The sequence below is a fragment of the Pimephales promelas genome, chromosome 21 (genome assembly GCF_988280905.1).
Source record: "Pimephales promelas chromosome 21, fPimPro1.hap1.1, whole genome shotgun sequence".
NCBI lineage: Eukaryota > Metazoa > Chordata > Actinopteri > Cypriniformes > Leuciscidae > Pimephales > Pimephales promelas.
This window is the reverse complement of record NC_142789.1, coordinates 27399529-27418523: the sequence shown is the minus strand read 5'-3', so window position 1 is coordinate 27418523 and position 18995 is coordinate 27399529. Positions and strand designations below refer to the sequence as shown.

The following is an 18995-nucleotide window of genomic DNA, read 5'->3' as shown; positions in this document are numbered from 1 at the left end:
GCCTTCGTCGCGCTGCAATGACGCAACCGCCCTTCGAATACGGCCTTCGGAGGATGCATAACTGAATTGGGACAGCCTTCATCCCACCGAGATGACGCAATCGGCCTTTAAATGCGGACTACGCGGATGCAGCCTTTGAATTGGGACGTACTTCGTCGCGCGGCTGTGACGCAATCGGTCTTCAAATACGGCCAACCGTCCTTCAAATACGGACTTCGGAGGATGCAGCCTTCACATTGGGACACAGCTAAGATCACATTGCCGTGTCAAAATAAAAGTCCACTGTTTAATCTCAGTAATGTAAGCGTAAACAATATGTGTAAAATTAAGAGAAAATTCTAATAAAAAAACTGTTTTATATATTTATAATTACTATACAATTAGATAACAAAAACTGACATAATTATTATGGAATATTGGAATATTGGCAAAGACCTTTATTTTGAAGTATATAGATTTCTGTCACTACCTGGTTTATCATATGACAGCCAGGGAACACATGATTTTCAGAGACGTCAATAGATGGACTAAACAGTAATTTGCTTGGTTTTTTTATGTTTTTAATGTGTTATGTGATTGGTGAGTCGTTAAACTTAAAGAATGCACTTGTTATTTTACTGTTTGTGTACATTATTAAATCAATGTAGCGTCATTGCCGTGAACATAAATTCTTCTGTTCTGATCTGAAGTCACAGTTTATCTCCAGAATGACTGTTGCGGATCTCTGGGATCAGAGAATACCTGCCTTTCTACTGAGTCCGTCTCAGTTTTTGGCCACCACCACATCTGAGAGTTTCTTGGCTGAACTTCTAGACGAACTGCGGAATGATAAGGCCAATGATCAACTCAAGGTTGAAACCTTAAATTAAACCTTTTAATAAATAACAAATATAGTATATTATATTGTTGTCCTTTTATAATGTTTAGTTAACGTTATATGTTTCATAATAAAATGACAATATATAAAATGTATAAAAGTTCATAAAAGAATGTTCAACATTTTATGTGTTAAATTAGCCAGATTTAGCTCTGTTTATTAGCCAGAGGCGCAACTCACTATTCAGTATGGTATATTTCAAAAGAACAAACATGCTACCATCACATTTTCTTCATTTTGTGTGCATTTTCCCTGTAACTAACTCACGTTTGTTTAATATTGTTATTTCTCTTCCTTATTATAAGATACTCATTGTGTCCGTGCTACTGGAGCATCCAACCATTCTCTGCCCTTCTACTTCAGTGGGAGAAGAAACGGCCCTTGAACTGCTGTCAGTCTTCTCTCACACGCCACAGAAATCCATCAGCCTCAAGTGCAATGTCATGCTGGCCATCACCAATGTGATAATATGCACGTCCTGCTTGGCCACCCACACAAAGATGGCTGAAGACTGGCTGGACCTTCTATTTCAGACAATTCAGGACACCAATGACTACAGATGTGGGCTTTCCCAGCAGCCTTTAAGGGCCACCGCCTGCGACTGCCTCCGAGAAATGGAAACCTGTAGCCCCGGTCTTCTTTCTCAAAAGTTAGAGGCCCTGTATCTTCTAAAACAGCAAGAAACTACAGTTCTGCATCAGTCCTACTGCATGCTGTATACACTAGGGCTGAAGAACGCCATACGGATCTTGACGAACCAAAAAGATGTTACTGACCTAGTGTTTAAGAGCATCCTAGGAGGAAATGAAGGGTTTGCATGGAAAAGTAACCAGTTAGGCTCGACCTTCTTGCCGATAAACATGATGGTGCAAGTCCCACAATTGCCACCTGGACTGGATTGTAAGGAACTCAAATCTATATTGTCTTCACTCTTGGAGGAGTCTTACCTGCTAACACCCACTTCCCAGTCTGCCCTGCTCAGGGAGCTTGTAGAAGTTGTCGCCATGGTGCCGGGACTTTCTCCAACGTTATTTAAATCGCAACTTCTGAGACTCTTCGGAACTGCAGAAGTCGAGCTCATGCATGCCACACTCTTCATGAAAGAAACGTTCACAGACAGCCTTTTCACAGCTGAGGATGAGAACTTCCTCCTCAAGCGTCTCGTGAGCACGGCCCAGCATCCTCTCCTAAGAATTCCTGAGAAGCTCTTCTACATGGACTGCATTCTGCACTTCCCCGAGAACCGGCCCATATCCAGTAGCGGAGAAGAGAGTTTACCGGTGCTGGTTACGCCACGTCTGGCAGCATCTCTTCTTCCAACAGTTTTCAACGATAGTGCTACGATGCTCTGCAGGCTAAACCTTCTTTGTCTGGTGTACCTAGAAGCAGATGAGGGCGAAGAACAGAAAGGGATCGACTACCTGTTTGATCACATAATGGCCCTTTTGAGAATCGTAGACGGAGATGGTAGCAGAGAAGTGGTGGTGACCTCTTTCAGGGCGGTGTATATTTTTCTCATGCACTTCAGCGGCATGGAAGAACTCTCTGAGAAGCTGATCGACAAATTATGCGACATGTATTCCCGACAATGCCGACTAGCTCCAAATTTGATTGACCTCGTGGACCGCACCCAGGAGTGTTTCGACGACCATGTCTGGTCTGTTAAGTTGTTGAGAGGGCTTCAGAAATGCATTACGGAAATGCCTCCATTGCAGTTGACGATTCATAATTTGAGCTGGCACTTGAAAGTCTTGAAAAGAGTGGCTAAAGAGGGTCGGATCACCCAGAGGAACACCATTTACCTTCTTCTCAATGTTCTCATCAACTCCAACTTGTGTGAAAGAGGCAAATGGCAGGTTGGAAACGCAGTTCTTGCGGTTTGCCGCAATCTTTTGGAGCACCCTTCCATCGATCAAGTGTTTATCGAGTTGGCTGATCTTTTGCAATACATATCGGTTCATTATGACGACACGGACATTAAGGATCACGCTCGATTCTACTACTCATTGCTAACCAATCTTTCATGGGAAAAGATGACGGGGGTTCTCGCCAAGGGTCCTGATGGAGGACGTGCCAAAGAGCGGTCGCATTCTGCCACAATGGCTGAGAGCGAGGGGATCGCCAGTAACCTGACTGTGCGCAAAACCGAGCGGCATGTTTTGCGACTCGTCAAGGTGCAGGAGAAATCCTTGCAAGTCTCTTCGGAAAGTCCAGAATCGTTGGAAGCAACAGAAGAGACTAAGAAATGGTTGGAGGTTTATCAAGAACAGTTCCAGGTGCCGGGTTTTGGGTCGGAGATCACTTTGAGGTACAATCTGACTCATGCAAATGAGGCTGATACTTTATTCAGTAGAGTCTTTACGATTTGTCTGCATTTCGAGCGGAAAGATTTAAATTATGCAAAGGTAAGCGATATACATGTACCATGTGTGTTCAGAGACCGAAAGCCACCCGAGGTCAACGTAAAGCTCAGACCATTTCAACCCTACCCCACTTCTTTATGCGTCAGTGCAATATTTACCACCCAAGATGGACGCACTTGGCACAGCCGACTGCCTGACGTGAGCATTTCATTCCCTGAGATATTCCTTCCTCTGCCTTTACCGCTAAGTACATCACGTGCATGTAAAGAGGAAGTGTTCGACCGCATCTGGGAGGCCGCAGCCTCTGGGAGTCCTGACAAATCTGCCATTAGTCTGTTCTGTTTCAAAACTGGAGATGAAAGTCTGGCTGATCTGATCAAGACACATTTTCAGGGTTACCTGATTACTGACGAGGAAAGCAAAGGATTGTGGAAAGTCTTGTTCTTTCTTCCACCAATGTGCCACGTCCTTTTGAAGATTACTCAAGCTGAGGACGCAGTTCAGGTCAGCATCGCAACGGACAACTGGGAGCTGTTACCCTTTGTGAACTCTTACCTCCAAAACATTACTGATCATTGTAGCACAACAGGAACAGATGGCTAAATGGGTGCTTGGTTCATTCGGTCAATTCATTGATTTTTACCAATTCAATTTATTTTATTGCTTCCTTGTATTGATATAACACTGTTTTTTTGTATTTAAAATCTTTGAGTAATGTGTTTAATAAAGTATATGTAAGGCAATGTAACTGAACCATTTAATGAAAACCAAATGTCAAAAAGATGAAGTTCTTAAATTAAGATACATTTGAGAGAGCAGCATTTAAAATGGAAAAATCGGAGCATAAAGACATTAAATGCATGATTGAATGACAAGTTCAGCAGTAGTAACAGTAGTCAAGTCTGCAAAACTGAATTTTCATTCAATTTATCCTGTATATTAATAACCAATAAGCATCTTTTAAGACCAGTTGGCCTCCAGATAAGACAGTCCATGAGTGAGCTTTACTCTTTCACTCTGATATACCCTCAAAATTGGGCTCTGTGCAGGCTGGTAGGGCGATTTGCCTGTTCAACAGTTTGTCCATGATGCTCATTTCAGCGTCCCGCTTTTCAACCTCCTCTTGTGGTGTCCAAGACATGTCGTGTTGGAGTTTGTATCCGCCAAGGAACTTGTGAGGGCAATTGGGACCCCATTCCTGTAAGAGTTTGACATAATATTACATTACCATAGACCTGCATTATATGACTGACAGACAAGAATGGTTTGACCTAAAAATATCAAAATTCAAAATACTGTGGAAACAAAGACACCTACATCTTGGATGCCCTTGAGGTAAGCTATAACATATCAAAAATTAAATTCAAAGTGAACTACCCCTTTAAGAAAACAATTGTGTAAGTGACTTTTTTAAATCTTTCATTACTAACCACTGCACAAATCCTTATTTCCGAGGTTATGGTGCAATTTCAGTAATGCATCCTAAAAATGTTGTTTCACTATCATTACTACTCGACACCAACATATTCAGATTGATCTCACTTCTCACTCATAACATAACAGCTGATATGACCAAGAGACTCATAATGTGGCAATCGACTCACCCGAGGAGACAGAATCGAGAAGTATCTCTGTCCGGATTCTCGCATGTAAAGATAATACATGTTTCCTGGCTTCTTCACGACATTGCAGGCGGCGTGGTGAAGCTCAGCGTCTTTCTTGGCATCTTCCAAAACCTGAAGTGTAAACAGGAAGTGATTTAACCATTATGTATTTGTCACATTTCAGATTATTTTATTGGCACATATATTTAAAGGTAGGGTAGGCATGTTTTCATAAACACTTTGTAATACTGGTTGAAACTCTTCACATCCTGATGGCAATAAATAATAGAAGTGGTCTAAATTTTAAAACATGTTCATATATCTTCTGTGGAAGGTATAGGACCAAAAAACATTAATCCAAATTCCTCCTAAACCAAAACAACGAACTAGGGATGCACTGATATGAAAATTTTAGCTGTTACCGATAACCGATAATTCTTTATATTTGAAAGCCGATAACCGATATATCGGCCGATAAACTTAAATCCAAATTTTTATCTAATTTTGAGAGCCTGATTACAAATACAAAAGTCTCACAATTAAATCCATGTCCCAAGCACACAATTATAAAGATGTTCTCATTATAGTGTCGTATAGCCGATATGATAGATTTGCTGCACATGTTGTACCGAACCGTATTTTCATTTTTTGAAGAGATTTCAATCATATTTCAAGAAATTTAAAAACATAAACAGTGCTCAACAAGTGTCTCAGCTGAAGGGAATAATACATTATTTATCGGCTTTAATATATCGGCCACATTTTTTTACCAGGCCGATAACGATAACATTAAAAATGAACATATATCGGCCGATACCGATATGCTGGCCGATATATCGTGCATCCCTACAACGAATCTATGCTACGTTCACGCCACGTTGCAACCATAATTACAAGATGCCAACCTGTGACGTTTTACCCGGAGCTGTTGGGAATATACGTTTCTCTGCAGTCACATGGTACAAGTAAGCGCTCTGTAAGTTGTTTACATTCATTATCATTGTAATGTTATGTACTTTGATACAAGAGATAATTTAACTCTAAAGACACTTTGCAGAATCTGCTCTGGCTGTGTTTGCTTTCATGTGGAGAAGGCGTGACTTTGGAGAGAGAGAACTCTGAAGGGAGGGTGGGATCCTATGCTTTCAAAACTAACTTGCGATTGCAAGCCTCTCCGAAATTGCAAACCCTACCTTTAAGACACATATTGAAGTGCTCCTCCCAATACAACTCCAGTGACATTTATCAGACTGCTGTATAATAGAAATGGTCATTTGATTTGACAGTGCAATCTCACCTTTCTTGCTTGCTCCTGAAGGTATCTAATCTGGTCCGCAATGACTGTCAGTTTGTTGCAAGCATTGGCTCTGATAAATTCATCTCCCTAAAATTCCCACAGAAAAAATCTATCATTAAAAGATGATAAAATTGTATATCACAAGTGTGATCTAAAGCATCACTTACCTTCTGTACTTGTTGTGCCAGAGCAACTAGATTCATGGGATCCCCAACCCGGTTAGTCTGGTAGGGACTCACCAGCGTCATTCCACTTGGGTTACTGCTGGCCTCCACCAAACTTACTGTAAGTTAATATTAATGTCCACATGTAAAATCCTGTTGCATAGTAAAGACATGTTTTTGTATTTATAGTAAAAATGATGCATAAAATCCAAAGAATAATCGTATAAAACTGTACTATGGTAACCATTTCATAGTTCAGCAAAAATGGAATAGTTACTACAATAACTATATTAAATTTCTATGTAATTTCACTTCCATAAAAAAGAAATTACAAATGCTGGAAAGACTTCAAAAGCTGCCTGCACTGAGATCTGAGATACCACAGTAATTCATTAGGAAACTACTATGGTGAATTGTGTAAGGCAATTATGCAACCGGTTAGATAAGCTCTCAAGAGTAAAAACATCATGAGGGGCAGAGCAGATACTCGGGGTGAAACTACTACTTCTTTAAAGTCCATTTTGGATCTCCGTATATTAAAAAAGAGAGCATATTATTTATGATCGTATTTAATTAATCATATTTTTCTATTTTTTACAAGTTCCACACTGACACCAAATGTTTGCAAAAGCCAAATGTAATGCTTGTGTGAATGAAATCGAACAGTTTGAAATTCTGAAAATGCTGTTTTCACTCTAATTATCACTCATGCAAGTTATGTTGCGTTTACAGTGAGACAATACAGTTGTTCAATATAATTTCTGAATTTAACATTGAAAGCCTTTTGTCTTACCCGTGGTGGTTTTGTTGGGTTGGTTTGGCAGACTGACTGTTTTATCCATTCTGTAATAAACTGTCCCTCAACTCTCACAGAAATAGACTTCTCGCCGGTCTCACAAAAAATTCTGGCACAACACGGTCACGTTCACGTAGGAGGCGTTTCTGGGGTCCTACTGTTGTTGTTGCCTTGAGTAGTAGCCGTGATAGTTGCCTGTTGAAAGATTCCTCTATTTTTATCGTCTAATAATTTCCACACATATTTAATGAGGGGTTAAACTATAGCACATGTTTCTATGATAATAATTTTTAATATTGAAAGAAATATCATTATTTATAATTCGATTATTCAAATTCTAAGCGATTGTGCATGTTTCGAGGCAGCCTTCGCGTATCGTGTTACGCTGACTGTAGAAAATGTTGAAACGTGAGTTTTCCTGCAGTTATGAAAGATCCGAGTTGGAAAATTATAAAACCAAAAATTGTCTGCACAAGTTTATCATTTGTTTTGCTCACCACTTTTGGACTTTTCCTGTTATCTGAATTATGCAAGCTGTTTTTAACCCAGTTATTAATTATAAGGACAATCAGTTTATTTTGCAATGTACCGTTGCCGGTCGATTTTTGCTGCCTTGTCGAAAAATGCTACCGTAGCGCGAATTGATCACAGAATGCCGATTAAAGTCGTATGAAATACAATTATAATACAATTCTAAGTTATGAGTAGCTACTGTATACTGTAGACTAGGCTACTGTTTTTTTTATTTTTAAAACGGTGTGAAAAGTAAAAATTATCATAAAATATTCATCTTTGACTTGTCAAAGTACACCTTTCCTCATAGTAAATGAAACTTTCAGTTATTCTTTTTCAGCTGGCTGACTGTACAAATATTCATATGGTAGTAAGCATTTTTTAAAGGGAAATTATACATTATAACTGGAAAATGAACCTTTTGTTAAAAAAAAAAAATACTATGAGTCCGCACAAGCGCATAACCGGTAAGTAGCTAATCTCGACGGGGGTAGCATGAATCGTCAGCAGAACACCTGTTGGCAGGCGTCAATGACTCGCAATAATATGACAATTTTTGTCATTCAAATACATACTATGGTCGCGCTGCTTTCCCCCACGCCGACCACGCCCCCCATGACGCGTTGCCGACTGTATGCTCAAACTAACTAATGTTAAAAATGTGAAATCATAATCAACTACCCCTTTAAGTAGCCTAGTAAATTGTGTTTCATAATGACTCAGTAAATAATGTTTACTGTGTAAAGTAACCAGCTTTTTCTACTGATAAAGAAAAGCAAATGAAATGTAAAAATATGACCAGACACCACTTTAAGAGATTACTGGACCCAATTGTAATATTTAAGTTACTCAACTCAATTCACACAGTTTTAGTACACTGTATATATATATATATATGTTCAACTTCATGATTTGTAAACACAACATTTTTTTCTTTTGTCAAATCAACTTAAATAATTAATGTAGTTCAGATAATATAATATTTTGAGTTTCTGATGATTAAATCAATCTCCCCCATTGTATTAACTCAATTTTTCCATTTCAATGAACTTTAGGAATTTTTAAGGCAACCAGGTTACTTCATTTTTTTAAGTTAAACCAACAATATTTTCTTTTACAGTGTAGGCCTATACTTTATGCATATACTTTGCTGTCCACTCGATTAATTGCGATTAAAAGTTAATCTATAAAGGTTTTTATAGTATATAAACTTAGATTAATCGTTTTGACAACACTAATACTCATAATCTTAGTTCTAAATGCCTTAATTCACTCAAATCTGTGTCTGAATCCATATTCACATAATTGCCCTGAATGTCCCAGGACTCGCAGAGGCTTTCACACAGTCCTGGAGCTCCACCCTCTCCAAAGACTTTAGGAGACTGGAGAGTTTCCAAAACCGAGCTCTACCTCACAGGCCTACGGTCTCCAAGATGTGGACCTCACTGTCCCTGATCTCAATCCTCTGCATTGTACATTTCACCTTGTGTGAACCCCAAATCAATGGAATACTTGAGCCTTACGATCTGCTTTTTGACAACGCGGTGGAGGCGTATTATAAGCAGGACTGGCTGGCTGTGATCCTCAACATGGAAAGAGCTTTGCGGAATAAAGGAGCGCTTCGTAAAATCCAGACGTACTGCCGCTTATCCTGCGCGAATAACACCGCTTTCGGGGATTCTTTTCCAGGTTTGGGTGTCCCGGTGCCAGGAACCGGAGCCGTGGAGGATTTAGCGTTTTTCCAGACGATTCTCAAACGGGCCGACTGTGTGAATGCATGTGAAAGCGAGAAACTGGGACCGCCGACACTTTATAAAGTTAGTGAAACTATAGAGCAGGAGTTCAAGAAGAGGACGCCTTACAATTATCTGCAAGTGGCTTACTTTAAGGTAAAAATAAATAAGAGGCAAGCATGAATGAAATGCATGACAAACTTTTTTTTATAAAAAAACGCAAAGGCATTTAAAAAGTAAGCCGGAATGGGAACAAAATCAGTGCGTCTCATTGGACGAGCTTATTGTAAACATTAATCAGAGGACACCGAGTTGTGTCAGATGCTGTGCATCGGATGTGCATAACTGTTCACAGCGCAGATAGCATTGCATGGTTAAATGTTTGAGAAGCTCATCCACGTTTCCCCAACCCCCCCAAACTCACTTCACTGTGCCACGTCTTTAGGTGGAGCCTTGCAGTCTCAAATGCTACAGAACTCAAATGAGAGGCTCTAAAATACAACTGCCTATTAAAATTATGGTTTAAAATGAGATATCCGGGCACGTGAGACTCAGACTACTAGGCTTAATGTAAATGCATAGTTCTTGCATTAAAATCATGCTCTCAAAGTTATACTTTAGAGACCAAATTGTTGCTAGAATATAGCTAAGCATAACAAACAAAATAGGAAATGTATATATATACACATACTTATAAACATTTTTTAATTAGTTTGTTTGTGTGCATATAGGCTATATATGAGTTTTGCATTAAAAATATATAATTACCATAACAATTAGAGTGAGCTGTTGAAATGAAGAAAAAAAAAGATGACTTAGACTTCTACATCCATGGTGAAAATGATAATGTTTAATTTATATAAATGCTTTTGTTTGTCATGCTTAGCTAGCTATAATCTAGGAACAATTTTGTTCTAAAGTATAACTTGGAAAGCATGAGTGTTTTCTAACCAATATATCTGAATATTTTGGTCCTCTTTGTACCTACAGATAAACAAGCTTGACAAGGCAGTGGCAGCAGCAAATACATTTTTCATAGCAAACCCTGAACATGTCGAGATGAAACAGAATTTAGAGTACTACAGGATGATGGCTGGGGTGCATGCGACTGATTTCAAGGACCTGGAGGAGAGACCGCACATGGTACGAGGAATGTTTATTAATCTGAATATATCAGAGATGATGGATGAAAAGGAAGGTGGGTGGATGGATGGATGAATATATAGATGGATAGATGAATATAGGTAGGTAGATGGATGGATGGATGGATGAATTGGTAGCTGAATGGATGAGTAGGTAAGTGAATAGATGGATGGATGGATAGATGGATGGATAGATGGATGGATGGATGGATGAATTGGTAGCTGAATGGATGAGTAGGTAAGTGGATAGATAGATAGATGGATGGATGAATAGGTGGATGGATGGATGAATATAGGTGGATGGATGGATGAATTGGTAGCTGAATAGATGTGTAGGTAAGTGGATGGATGGATGAATATAGTTAGATGGATGGATGAGTTGGTAAGTAGATAGATAGATAGATAGATAGATAGATGGATGAATTGGTAGCTGAATGGATGGATAGGTAGATGGATGGATGAATATAGATGGATGGATGGGTAGATGGATGGATGGATAGGTAGATGAATGGATGAATATAGGTGGATGGATGGATGGATTGGTAGCTGAATGGATGAGTAGGTAAGTGGATGGATGAATAGGTAGATGGATAGATAGATAGATAGATAGATAGATAGATAGATAGATAGATAGATAGATAGATAGATAGATAGATAGATAGATAGATAGATAGATAGATAGATAGATAGATAGGTGGATGGATGAATAGGTGGATGTATGGATGAATATAGGTAGGTAGATGGATGAATGAATTGGTAGCTGAATAGATGTGTAGGTATATGGATGGATAGGCAGATGGATGGAATGGATGATGAATTGATAGATAGATAGATAAATAGGTAGATAGATAAATATAGTTTATAAAGCTTTAGTATAATTGACTGTCACTGTTGTTTTCAGGCTGAATTTTTAGAAGGCAAGATCCATTACAGTGTGGAAGATTTTGCGCCAGCCATCGAGCACTTCGAGGCCGCTGTTGAGGAATACTTCAGTGCTTATGAAGATTGCAGAGTTCTCTGCGAAGGAGCGTTCGATTATGACGGTTACAACTACATGGAGTACAAAGCCGACCTCTTTCAATCTATGACAGGCACGTGGGATCCTGATGCTTCTGGTTTGGAGTTAACACCAGATTGTGCTTGTTTCTCATGGAGAAGATTCTCTTTGATTTAATCATTTATGTAATTTTGAAATCTCGTGGCGTTTGATGTCTTATTCGAGTTTGTTTTTTTCCTTGTATGAATTTGTGTTTCTCTGAATGTTTCATGAATAAGGATTTTTGAAGTATTCATGTCTATATTTGCTTTGATCATAGATCATTACCTTCACGTTTTGAGCTGCAAACAGAACTGTGTCGTGGAGCTGGCATCCACCGCTGGAAGAGACAAGCCTTTTGAAGATTTCCTCCCCTCACACTTTAACTACCTTCAGTTCTCATACTACAACAGTACGACTATAACACTCTTATTCAGCATAATCCGATTCAATGTTGTTATTGTTTACTTTTGCAAAACTATTAAAAATGGTGTATAATGTATGTATAATTAATTATAAAGGTATTCATATGTACATTATATCTCTTCATAAATAATTGTAACCATATTTTAAGAGTTGTTGTCACATCTGAAATCTCTTGTTTGTCATGTGTTTAATGCATTATACTTTCTAAAGATGAGTTCAAACTGGTTACAATTATTCATGAGACAATACAATGCGTTATAAGGTGCATTACAAGGCATAATTAATTAAAGGGATAGTTCACCCAAAAATAAAAAATCGGTCATCATCAGACTGCATGAATTTCTGTCCTATGATGATCACAAAAGATCTTTTGAAAAATGTCAGTAATCAAACTGTTGATGGGTGCCATAGACTTCCAGATATTTTTTTTATTAATAATGAGTACTATATAATTACATGAGTTTATAATTACATATGAAGGGTTTATTTTTTGGTGTTACAAAAATTAAAAAATTCAGTTAGAAATATAAATCAATAAATAGAAGTATAAAAAACAGATACAAAAAATCAATAAATAATGAAAAATTATCTTGCATTTGCAACTTACTGAAATAAATTTAAGTACTAAAATTACTAAAAACCAAAACTGAAATGAAAAAATAATTAAAGCTACAGAGAAATATATAACGAACTGAAAAAAAAAAAACAAAATGACAAGAGTAAGATGACAAAATTATTAACACAAGCCGAAATTAAAAGAAAAATGCCATTTAGAATTCTAATAAATACTCTATAATAATTTATAAATAATACAAAAAAGAACAGTCTCAGCTTTAGCATAAATATGATTTTTTGTTTTTGAAGATACGCCAAAGTTTGCATGGCAGTTAGTTGCACTGGACTAAATGCATCATGTATTATTTCTGTCAGAGTGAATTTGAAAGCTTTCTGTCCCAGGTGAGAAATACGAGCAGGCCATTGAGTGTGCTAAAACATTCCTGCTGTTCCACCCTGAGGATGCGGTCATGGCTCAGAACTTGGCGTACTACTCCGCCATGCTGGGTGACGAAAAAGCCGCCAACATTACAGCCAGAGAGGTAGCGTCTGCACTTCGCAACGATGCACGAGCATTCTTTTGATCGACAGCTCGTTTACTTGTCATGTCGATTGAAAATACATGTTTTTATCAATGGAGTTACTATGTGCAGACTCCACTCTCTATGAACAAAACATTGTATTATTGTACTTGATGCAGGTTGTCAAGCAGCATATCAACAGGTCTCTGCTGGAAAAAGAGCTCCTTTACTTCGGCCATGAGATGTTTGGTAAAACTTTTGTTGATCCAGTAAGTGTTAACATGCGTGCAGTGCTGTACTTCTCATATTTATTTGTGTTCAGTGACAAGTTATGATCAAATGTTGCTCTCATTCCTTCTCAGGACACGTGGACCCCTGAGAATGTCATGCCAAAGAAACTAAGAGACAAACAAAAGTAAGTTTATCTTTGAAGTGTTATTATAATTTAAAATAGCTGTTGAAATATATTTTAATATATTTATATAGCGCTTTTCACAATATAGATTGCATCAAAGCAGCTTCACAGTATCAATCAGAACATAATAACAATGTTTGTTTCTTAGTGGAAAAACGTCCATGTTTGGTAGAGCTGATCAAGGGTATTACTGATTGGTTAATTAATTTGAATATCCCCAACTGAGCAAGCCAAAGGCAACAGCGGCAAGGAACCGAAAAACTCCTTCAAGTGACCTAATGATGTCCTAAAACTCCTTCAGGTGACCTAAAGGTGTCCTAAAACTCCATCAGATGACCTAAAGGTGTCCTAAAACTCCATCAGGTGACCTAAAGGTGTCCTAAAACTCCATCAGGTGACCCAATGGTGTCCTAAAACTCCATCAGGTGACCTAATGGTGTCCTAAAACTCCATCAGGTGACCTAAAGGTGTCCTAAAACTCCATCAGGTGACCCAATGGTGTCCTAAAACTCCATCAGGTGACCTAATGGTGTCCTAAAACTCCATCAGGTGACCCAATGGTGTCCTAAAACTCCATCAGATGACCCAATGGTGTCCTAAAACTCCATCAGGTGACCCAATGGTGTCCTAAAACTCCATCAGGTGACCTAATGGTGTCCTAAAACTCCATCAGGTGACCCAATGGTGTCCTAAAACTCGATCAGGTGACCCAATGGTGTCCTAAAACTCCATCAGATGACCCAATGGTGTCCTAAAACTCCATTAGGTGACCCAATGGTGTCCTAAAACTCCTTCAGGTGACCTAATGGTGTCCTAAAACTCCTTCAGGTGACCTAAAGGTGTCCTAAAACTCCATCAGGTGACCTAAAGGTGTCCTAAAACTCCATCAGGTGACCTAAAGGTGTCCTAAAACTCCATCAGATGACCCAATGGTGTCCTAAAACTCGATCAGGTGACCCAATGGTGTCCTAAAACTCCATCAGATGACCTAATGGTGTCCTAAAACTCCATCAGGTGACCTAAAGGTGTCCTAAAACTCCATCAGGTGACCCAATGGTGTCCTAAGGTGTCCTAAAACTCCATCAGGTGACCTAAAGGTGTCCTAAAACTCCATCAGGGGACCCAATAGAGAAAAAAAAAACCTTGGGAGAACCCAGGCTCAGTCGGGGGCCAGTTCTCCTCTGGCGTTTATGAACTAGACGCTGGATTTACAGTAACTGTAAGGTAAAAATATAATTGTCTCGAAACAGACGAACCTGTGATAAACGCTGATGGCATTCAGATGTGCATTAAGAATTGAATCCATTGTTATGTGCGTTTGAATATATGTGCGCAGATTTGTAATTCCCTCATGCCTAAACAAACTACTTGTCTTGTCTATAAATTTGATACAGAATTACTCCAGTCTTCAGTGTCACATGATCATGATCATTCTAATATGATGATTTGCTGCTCAAGAAATATTTCATATTATTATCAATGTTGAAAACGTAATTGTACCTTTGTAGAATTGTAGAAGTAATTGTACCTTTGCTGTTGCATGAAAGTTCAACTGACCTGGCGTTGGTTTCGCAGGGCGGACAGAGAAACAGCCGCGAGGATTACAGAGGAGATTGGGAACCTGATGAAAGAGATCGAGACACTCGTGGAAGAGAAGACCAAAGAATCATCAGACATTTCCATTATAGTAAAAAACGGTAATATGTAGGGATAAGTCACATGACCAATTCCTCCCCTTGTACATTCAGTGATACAAAACTGCTGCTATTTCAGATATCAAACCAGCACCTGCTCCAGAAACTGACAAGAAACTCCCAATTGGTGACATCAGGGTTAGCATGACATCCACGGCCCTGAACGGCTCACAGCGAGTCGTCCTAGATGGCGTAACCACGTCTGATGAGTGTCGCGAACTTCATCGCCTCTCCGGTGTACGTTTACACTTTTGATCTTCCCAAAAGAGTGAACTAAGATGTTTGTTTGCTGCAATCAACCAAATATTTCTTTCTTTTTATATTGCTTGAATGAAATCTCGCAGGCGGCAGCTCTTCAGGAGGGTTTTAAAGCAACACCGTCCCCTCATTCAGCGAGTGAGATGTTCCAGGACATCACCGTTCTCAAAGCTCTGCAGGTGAGGCATACTTTACTACAGAAGTCTTGAGTGAAACAATCATCCTGAGTGCAGTGAATTTACTACTAATAAGAGACTAATAATTACAGTGTGATAAAGCAACACTTGCAACACTTGGTCAGTTGTTTAGTTTCTAATTTTGTTGGGCTTGAATCAAACATTCGGGGTCGGTTATACTTTTTTACATTTTAAAGTTCCCTATGCTCGCCAAGGCTGTATTTATTTGATAAAAAGCACAGTAAAAACAGTAATATTTTTTAAATATTATTACAATTCAAAATAGCTGAAAATATATTTTTAAATGAAATTTATTCCTGTGATCAAAGCTGAATTTTCAGCATCATTACTCCAGTCTTCAGTGTCACATGATCCTTCAGAAATCATTCTAACATGATGATTTGCTGCTCAAGAAACATTTTCTCATTATTAATGTTGCTGCTTAATTTGTGGAAACTGTATAATATTTTCTTTAGGACATTTACAATCACTTCTGATAAATTTTAATATTTTTTTTTGATAAAAAAGTATAAAAATACAAAAATAATTCTGACCTCAGACTTTTGTTTTAAAACAAAATTAAACATATAAAAAAATTAGCTTGAGGTATGGAGATTATTTTAGATTATGCAGACTCTGTATTGTAAATAAAAGTGTGATACTCTATCAGGTATGTTGTGTTTAAATTCATCATTAAATGTTTCATTGTTTTTGGTCTCAAACCTTGTCCAGGAGGGTCTAGTCCCCTTAAAGGATGCTCATTTGTTTTCCGATCTCAATGAGAAGGTCCATAAGGGTTTGGAAACCTACTTTGGTCTGGAATCACCCCTTTATTACTCCAGCTCAAACCTGGTTTGCCGATCCATCATTGGTAAGCTGACTTTTTAAGAAAGATATATTATTTTTGCATCTTGAACACAGACCTAGTTAGTTCCTAAGCAAGCATATGTTGGTCTCTCTTTCTATCCAGAGAAACAGGAAGACCGGGCCGACTGTCTGCTCATCTCTGAGCTCAATGAGTGTATCAGAGAGCCGTCGGCATACAACGATCAAGGCTACAGGTTTGCCACTTGAGGAACTAGTGAAAGCATTATGGTTATTTAGTTTATAGTGTTTAAACTCATACATTTTTGCTTTGTAGTGCCATTTTGTACCTCAATGATGACTTTGAAGGGGGAGATTTTATCTTCACCGAGCCAGACGCCAAAACAGTCTCTGTAAGACCTCTAAATGTTTTAATGTTTGTTTTTAAACTTTTTAAACTTTTAAAATGTTTGTTCATTCAAGCTAGTGAGCTGTGTAAGGGAGTAACTAACTAACTAATTAACTATCTAACTAACTAAAAGAAGTGACTACAAACATATCTATATTTTTTAGTAGCGTGATACTAGCACAGCTACTAAAAATAGTGTAGCTTTAACCAAGCACTTAAAGGAGTAGTTCACTTTTAAACATGTCATCCAAGATGTCCATGTCTTTCTTTCTTCAGTCGGTTTTTGATGAAAACATTCCAGCATTTTTCTGGACTTCATTGGGAACCAAACGGTTCAAGGTCCAAATGAGAGTTTCAGTGCAGCTTCAAAGGGCTTTAAACGACACCAGACGACAAATAAGGTTCTTATCTCGCGAAACGAGCGGTCATTTCAAAAATAAATAAAAAAGTTTAAGTTTTGTAAGCACAAATGCTCGCCTTGCTCTGTTCTGTGATGCGCGTTCATCGTTCATCAAAATGAATGAATCCTTTTTCGAGTCATTTCGTTCGTTGAATGAACCAAATGACTCGGAAAAGATTCGTTCATTTACGCCTGGTGTCGTTTAAAGCCCTTTGAAGCTGCATTGAAACTGTCATTTGGACCTTGAACTGTTTGGTTCCCATTGAAGTCCATTATATGGAGAAAAATCCTGGAATGTTTTCATCAAAAACCTTAATTTCTTTTCGACTGAAGAAAGAAAGACATGGACATCTTGGATGACATGGGGGTGAGTAAATTATCAGCAAAAAATTTTTTTAAGTGAACCACTCCTTTAATTCTGGAATATGCTTTTCCCTCTCATAGTCTGATTCATTTTAGCAAATCAGTTCATTTCAATGAACCAATTTTTAAAAAATGGTTCATTTAGTGTTTATATTTTTGCATTACATTAAATAAATACTACTATTTTTCTATATTGCTACCCGAGCAACGCTTAGTGAGTCATTTTAGAGTTAGTAGAGTCAATCTATGAGGTAGCATGCTCTACTAAATGAAATTTGCAAATTTTGAAATAAAATTTGCTGTGGTGACATGAATTTTCTAAAAATGATATTATTTCACTCTACCTTCTCTTCAGGCAGTGGTGAAGCCTCAGTGTGGCAGAGTCGTGGGATTCAGAGCTGGGCAGGAGAACCTTCATGGAGTCACCGCAGTAACCAAAGGCCAGAGGTGTGCTCTAGTGCTTCAGTTCACGCTGGATCCTCAGCATAATGAGAAGGCAAGTGTAACTCAGTGCACTTTTGTGAATGGTAACATAAAGCAGTAAAATAGGAAATTTTGTGTGTTTCACAGCTAAGCTAAAGCTAATTTAAAAAGAATAAAAGAAACCAAAACTTTTATCCAGCAGGGATGCATTAAATTGATCAAAAGTTAAAGTTAAAGACATTTAAAATGTTACCCAAAATAAAATTTCTTCATTTTCGAACCTTGCATTTTGTTGGGTCCACTCCACAGGAGCGTTTACAGGCTGAAGAACTTCTGAAGAAACTTTCCGCCCCAGCCGAATCTGACATCCAGAAAACAGTAACGGACAGTAAAGAGAAACCCTCTGAAAATAATGGAACAATTCCTGCTAAAACAACAGAGCAAGACACAGTAAAGACAAGCACGCCTGCAGAACAACCCAGCAAAGCTACTGAAGACAACAAAACGGGTGGCAAAGTGGTCAAGAAAAGCGAAAAACCAAAAGCCAAAGCATCAAAAAAGACAACCCAAACAAAAGCTACAGCAGACAAAACAAAGAGCAAAAAGTCAGACAAAACAAAAAACACATCAACAGAAAAAAAGAAATCAAAAACAGCCAACAAGACAAAACCTGTAACGTCAGATGAAAAAGAGAAAGCAACTGTTAAAAATACTGCAAATGATGAGAAAACAAAGCCGAAGATCACAGAACCTAAAGACTTTAAAGCTGAGAAACTCACTGATGAGTTATGAGCCTCACAAGGTGTTCTGTTTTATTCTGTAGTTTTTTTTAATCAGTGATGGATCAGTTTTTAAACATTTTTCTAAAACTTCTAAAATGTTTTGCCTGAATTGTATTTAAATCTATCCTTGTCTCAGGAACCGAAATACAGTATGCATTTGGCAGATGCTTTTATCCAAACATTACAACATTTCAAGGTACACATTTACATTCTTATCAGTTCTTACTTTCCCTGGGAATCGAAC

General features: G+C 38.2%; 3 protein-coding genes across 6 annotated transcripts; 2 read left to right on the top strand and 1 right to left on the bottom strand.

Moving 5' to 3' along the window:
- The first annotated feature begins 461 nt into the window (after window positions 1–461).
- On the top strand, window positions 462–3983 carry ap5b1 (adaptor related protein complex 5 subunit beta 1). 2 transcript variants are annotated; one of them, XM_039673615.2, is made up of 3 exons: window positions 462–579; window positions 690–851; window positions 1183–3983. In XM_039673615.2, the coding sequence occupies exons 2-3, from the start codon at window positions 708–710 to the stop codon at window positions 3841–3843; spliced, it is 2805 nt and encodes a 934-aa protein (XP_039529549.2). In that variant the 5' UTR covers window positions 462–579; window positions 690–707; the 3' UTR covers window positions 3844–3983. The 2 variants fall into 2 exon arrangements, with proteins under 2 accessions (XP_039529549.2, XP_039529550.2); XM_039673616.2 differs by having other exon boundaries at window positions 491–534.
- Window positions 3984–18029, bottom strand: c21h1orf50 (chromosome 21 C1orf50 homolog). Of its 3 annotated transcripts, XM_089124825.1 has the most exons (6): window positions 17891–18029; window positions 15000–15063; window positions 6309–6424; window positions 6142–6228; window positions 4845–4976; window positions 3984–4438 (listed from the first exon to the last, which is right to left on the bottom strand). In XM_089124825.1, the coding sequence occupies exons 3-6, from the start codon at window positions 6387–6389 to the stop codon at window positions 4253–4255; spliced, it is 486 nt and encodes a 161-aa protein (XP_088980951.1). In that variant the 5' UTR covers window positions 6390–6424; window positions 15000–15063; window positions 17891–18029; the 3' UTR covers window positions 3984–4252. The 3 variants fall into 3 exon arrangements, with proteins under 3 accessions (XP_088980951.1, XP_039529552.1, XP_088980950.1); XM_039673618.2 differs by lacking the exons at window positions 15000–15063; window positions 17891–18029 and adding an exon at window positions 7099–7258; XM_089124824.1 differs by lacking the exons at window positions 15000–15063; window positions 17891–18029 and adding an exon at window positions 7099–7232 and having other exon boundaries at window positions 6309–6458.
- On the top strand, window positions 8964–18847 carry p3h1 (prolyl 3-hydroxylase 1). Its single transcript, XM_039673617.2, has 15 exons — window positions 8964–9503; window positions 10338–10490; window positions 11391–11580; window positions 11806–11937; window positions 12909–13048; window positions 13207–13296; window positions 13390–13442; window positions 15018–15139; window positions 15216–15373; window positions 15481–15573; window positions 16303–16441; window positions 16541–16631; window positions 16712–16787; window positions 17902–18042; window positions 18279–18847. Exons 1-15 carry the CDS (start codon window positions 9048–9050, stop codon window positions 18759–18761), a joined length of 2517 nt encoding a protein of 838 aa, XP_039529551.2. The 5' UTR covers window positions 8964–9047; the 3' UTR covers window positions 18762–18847.
- The last annotated feature ends 148 nt before the right edge of the window (window positions 18848–18995 follow it).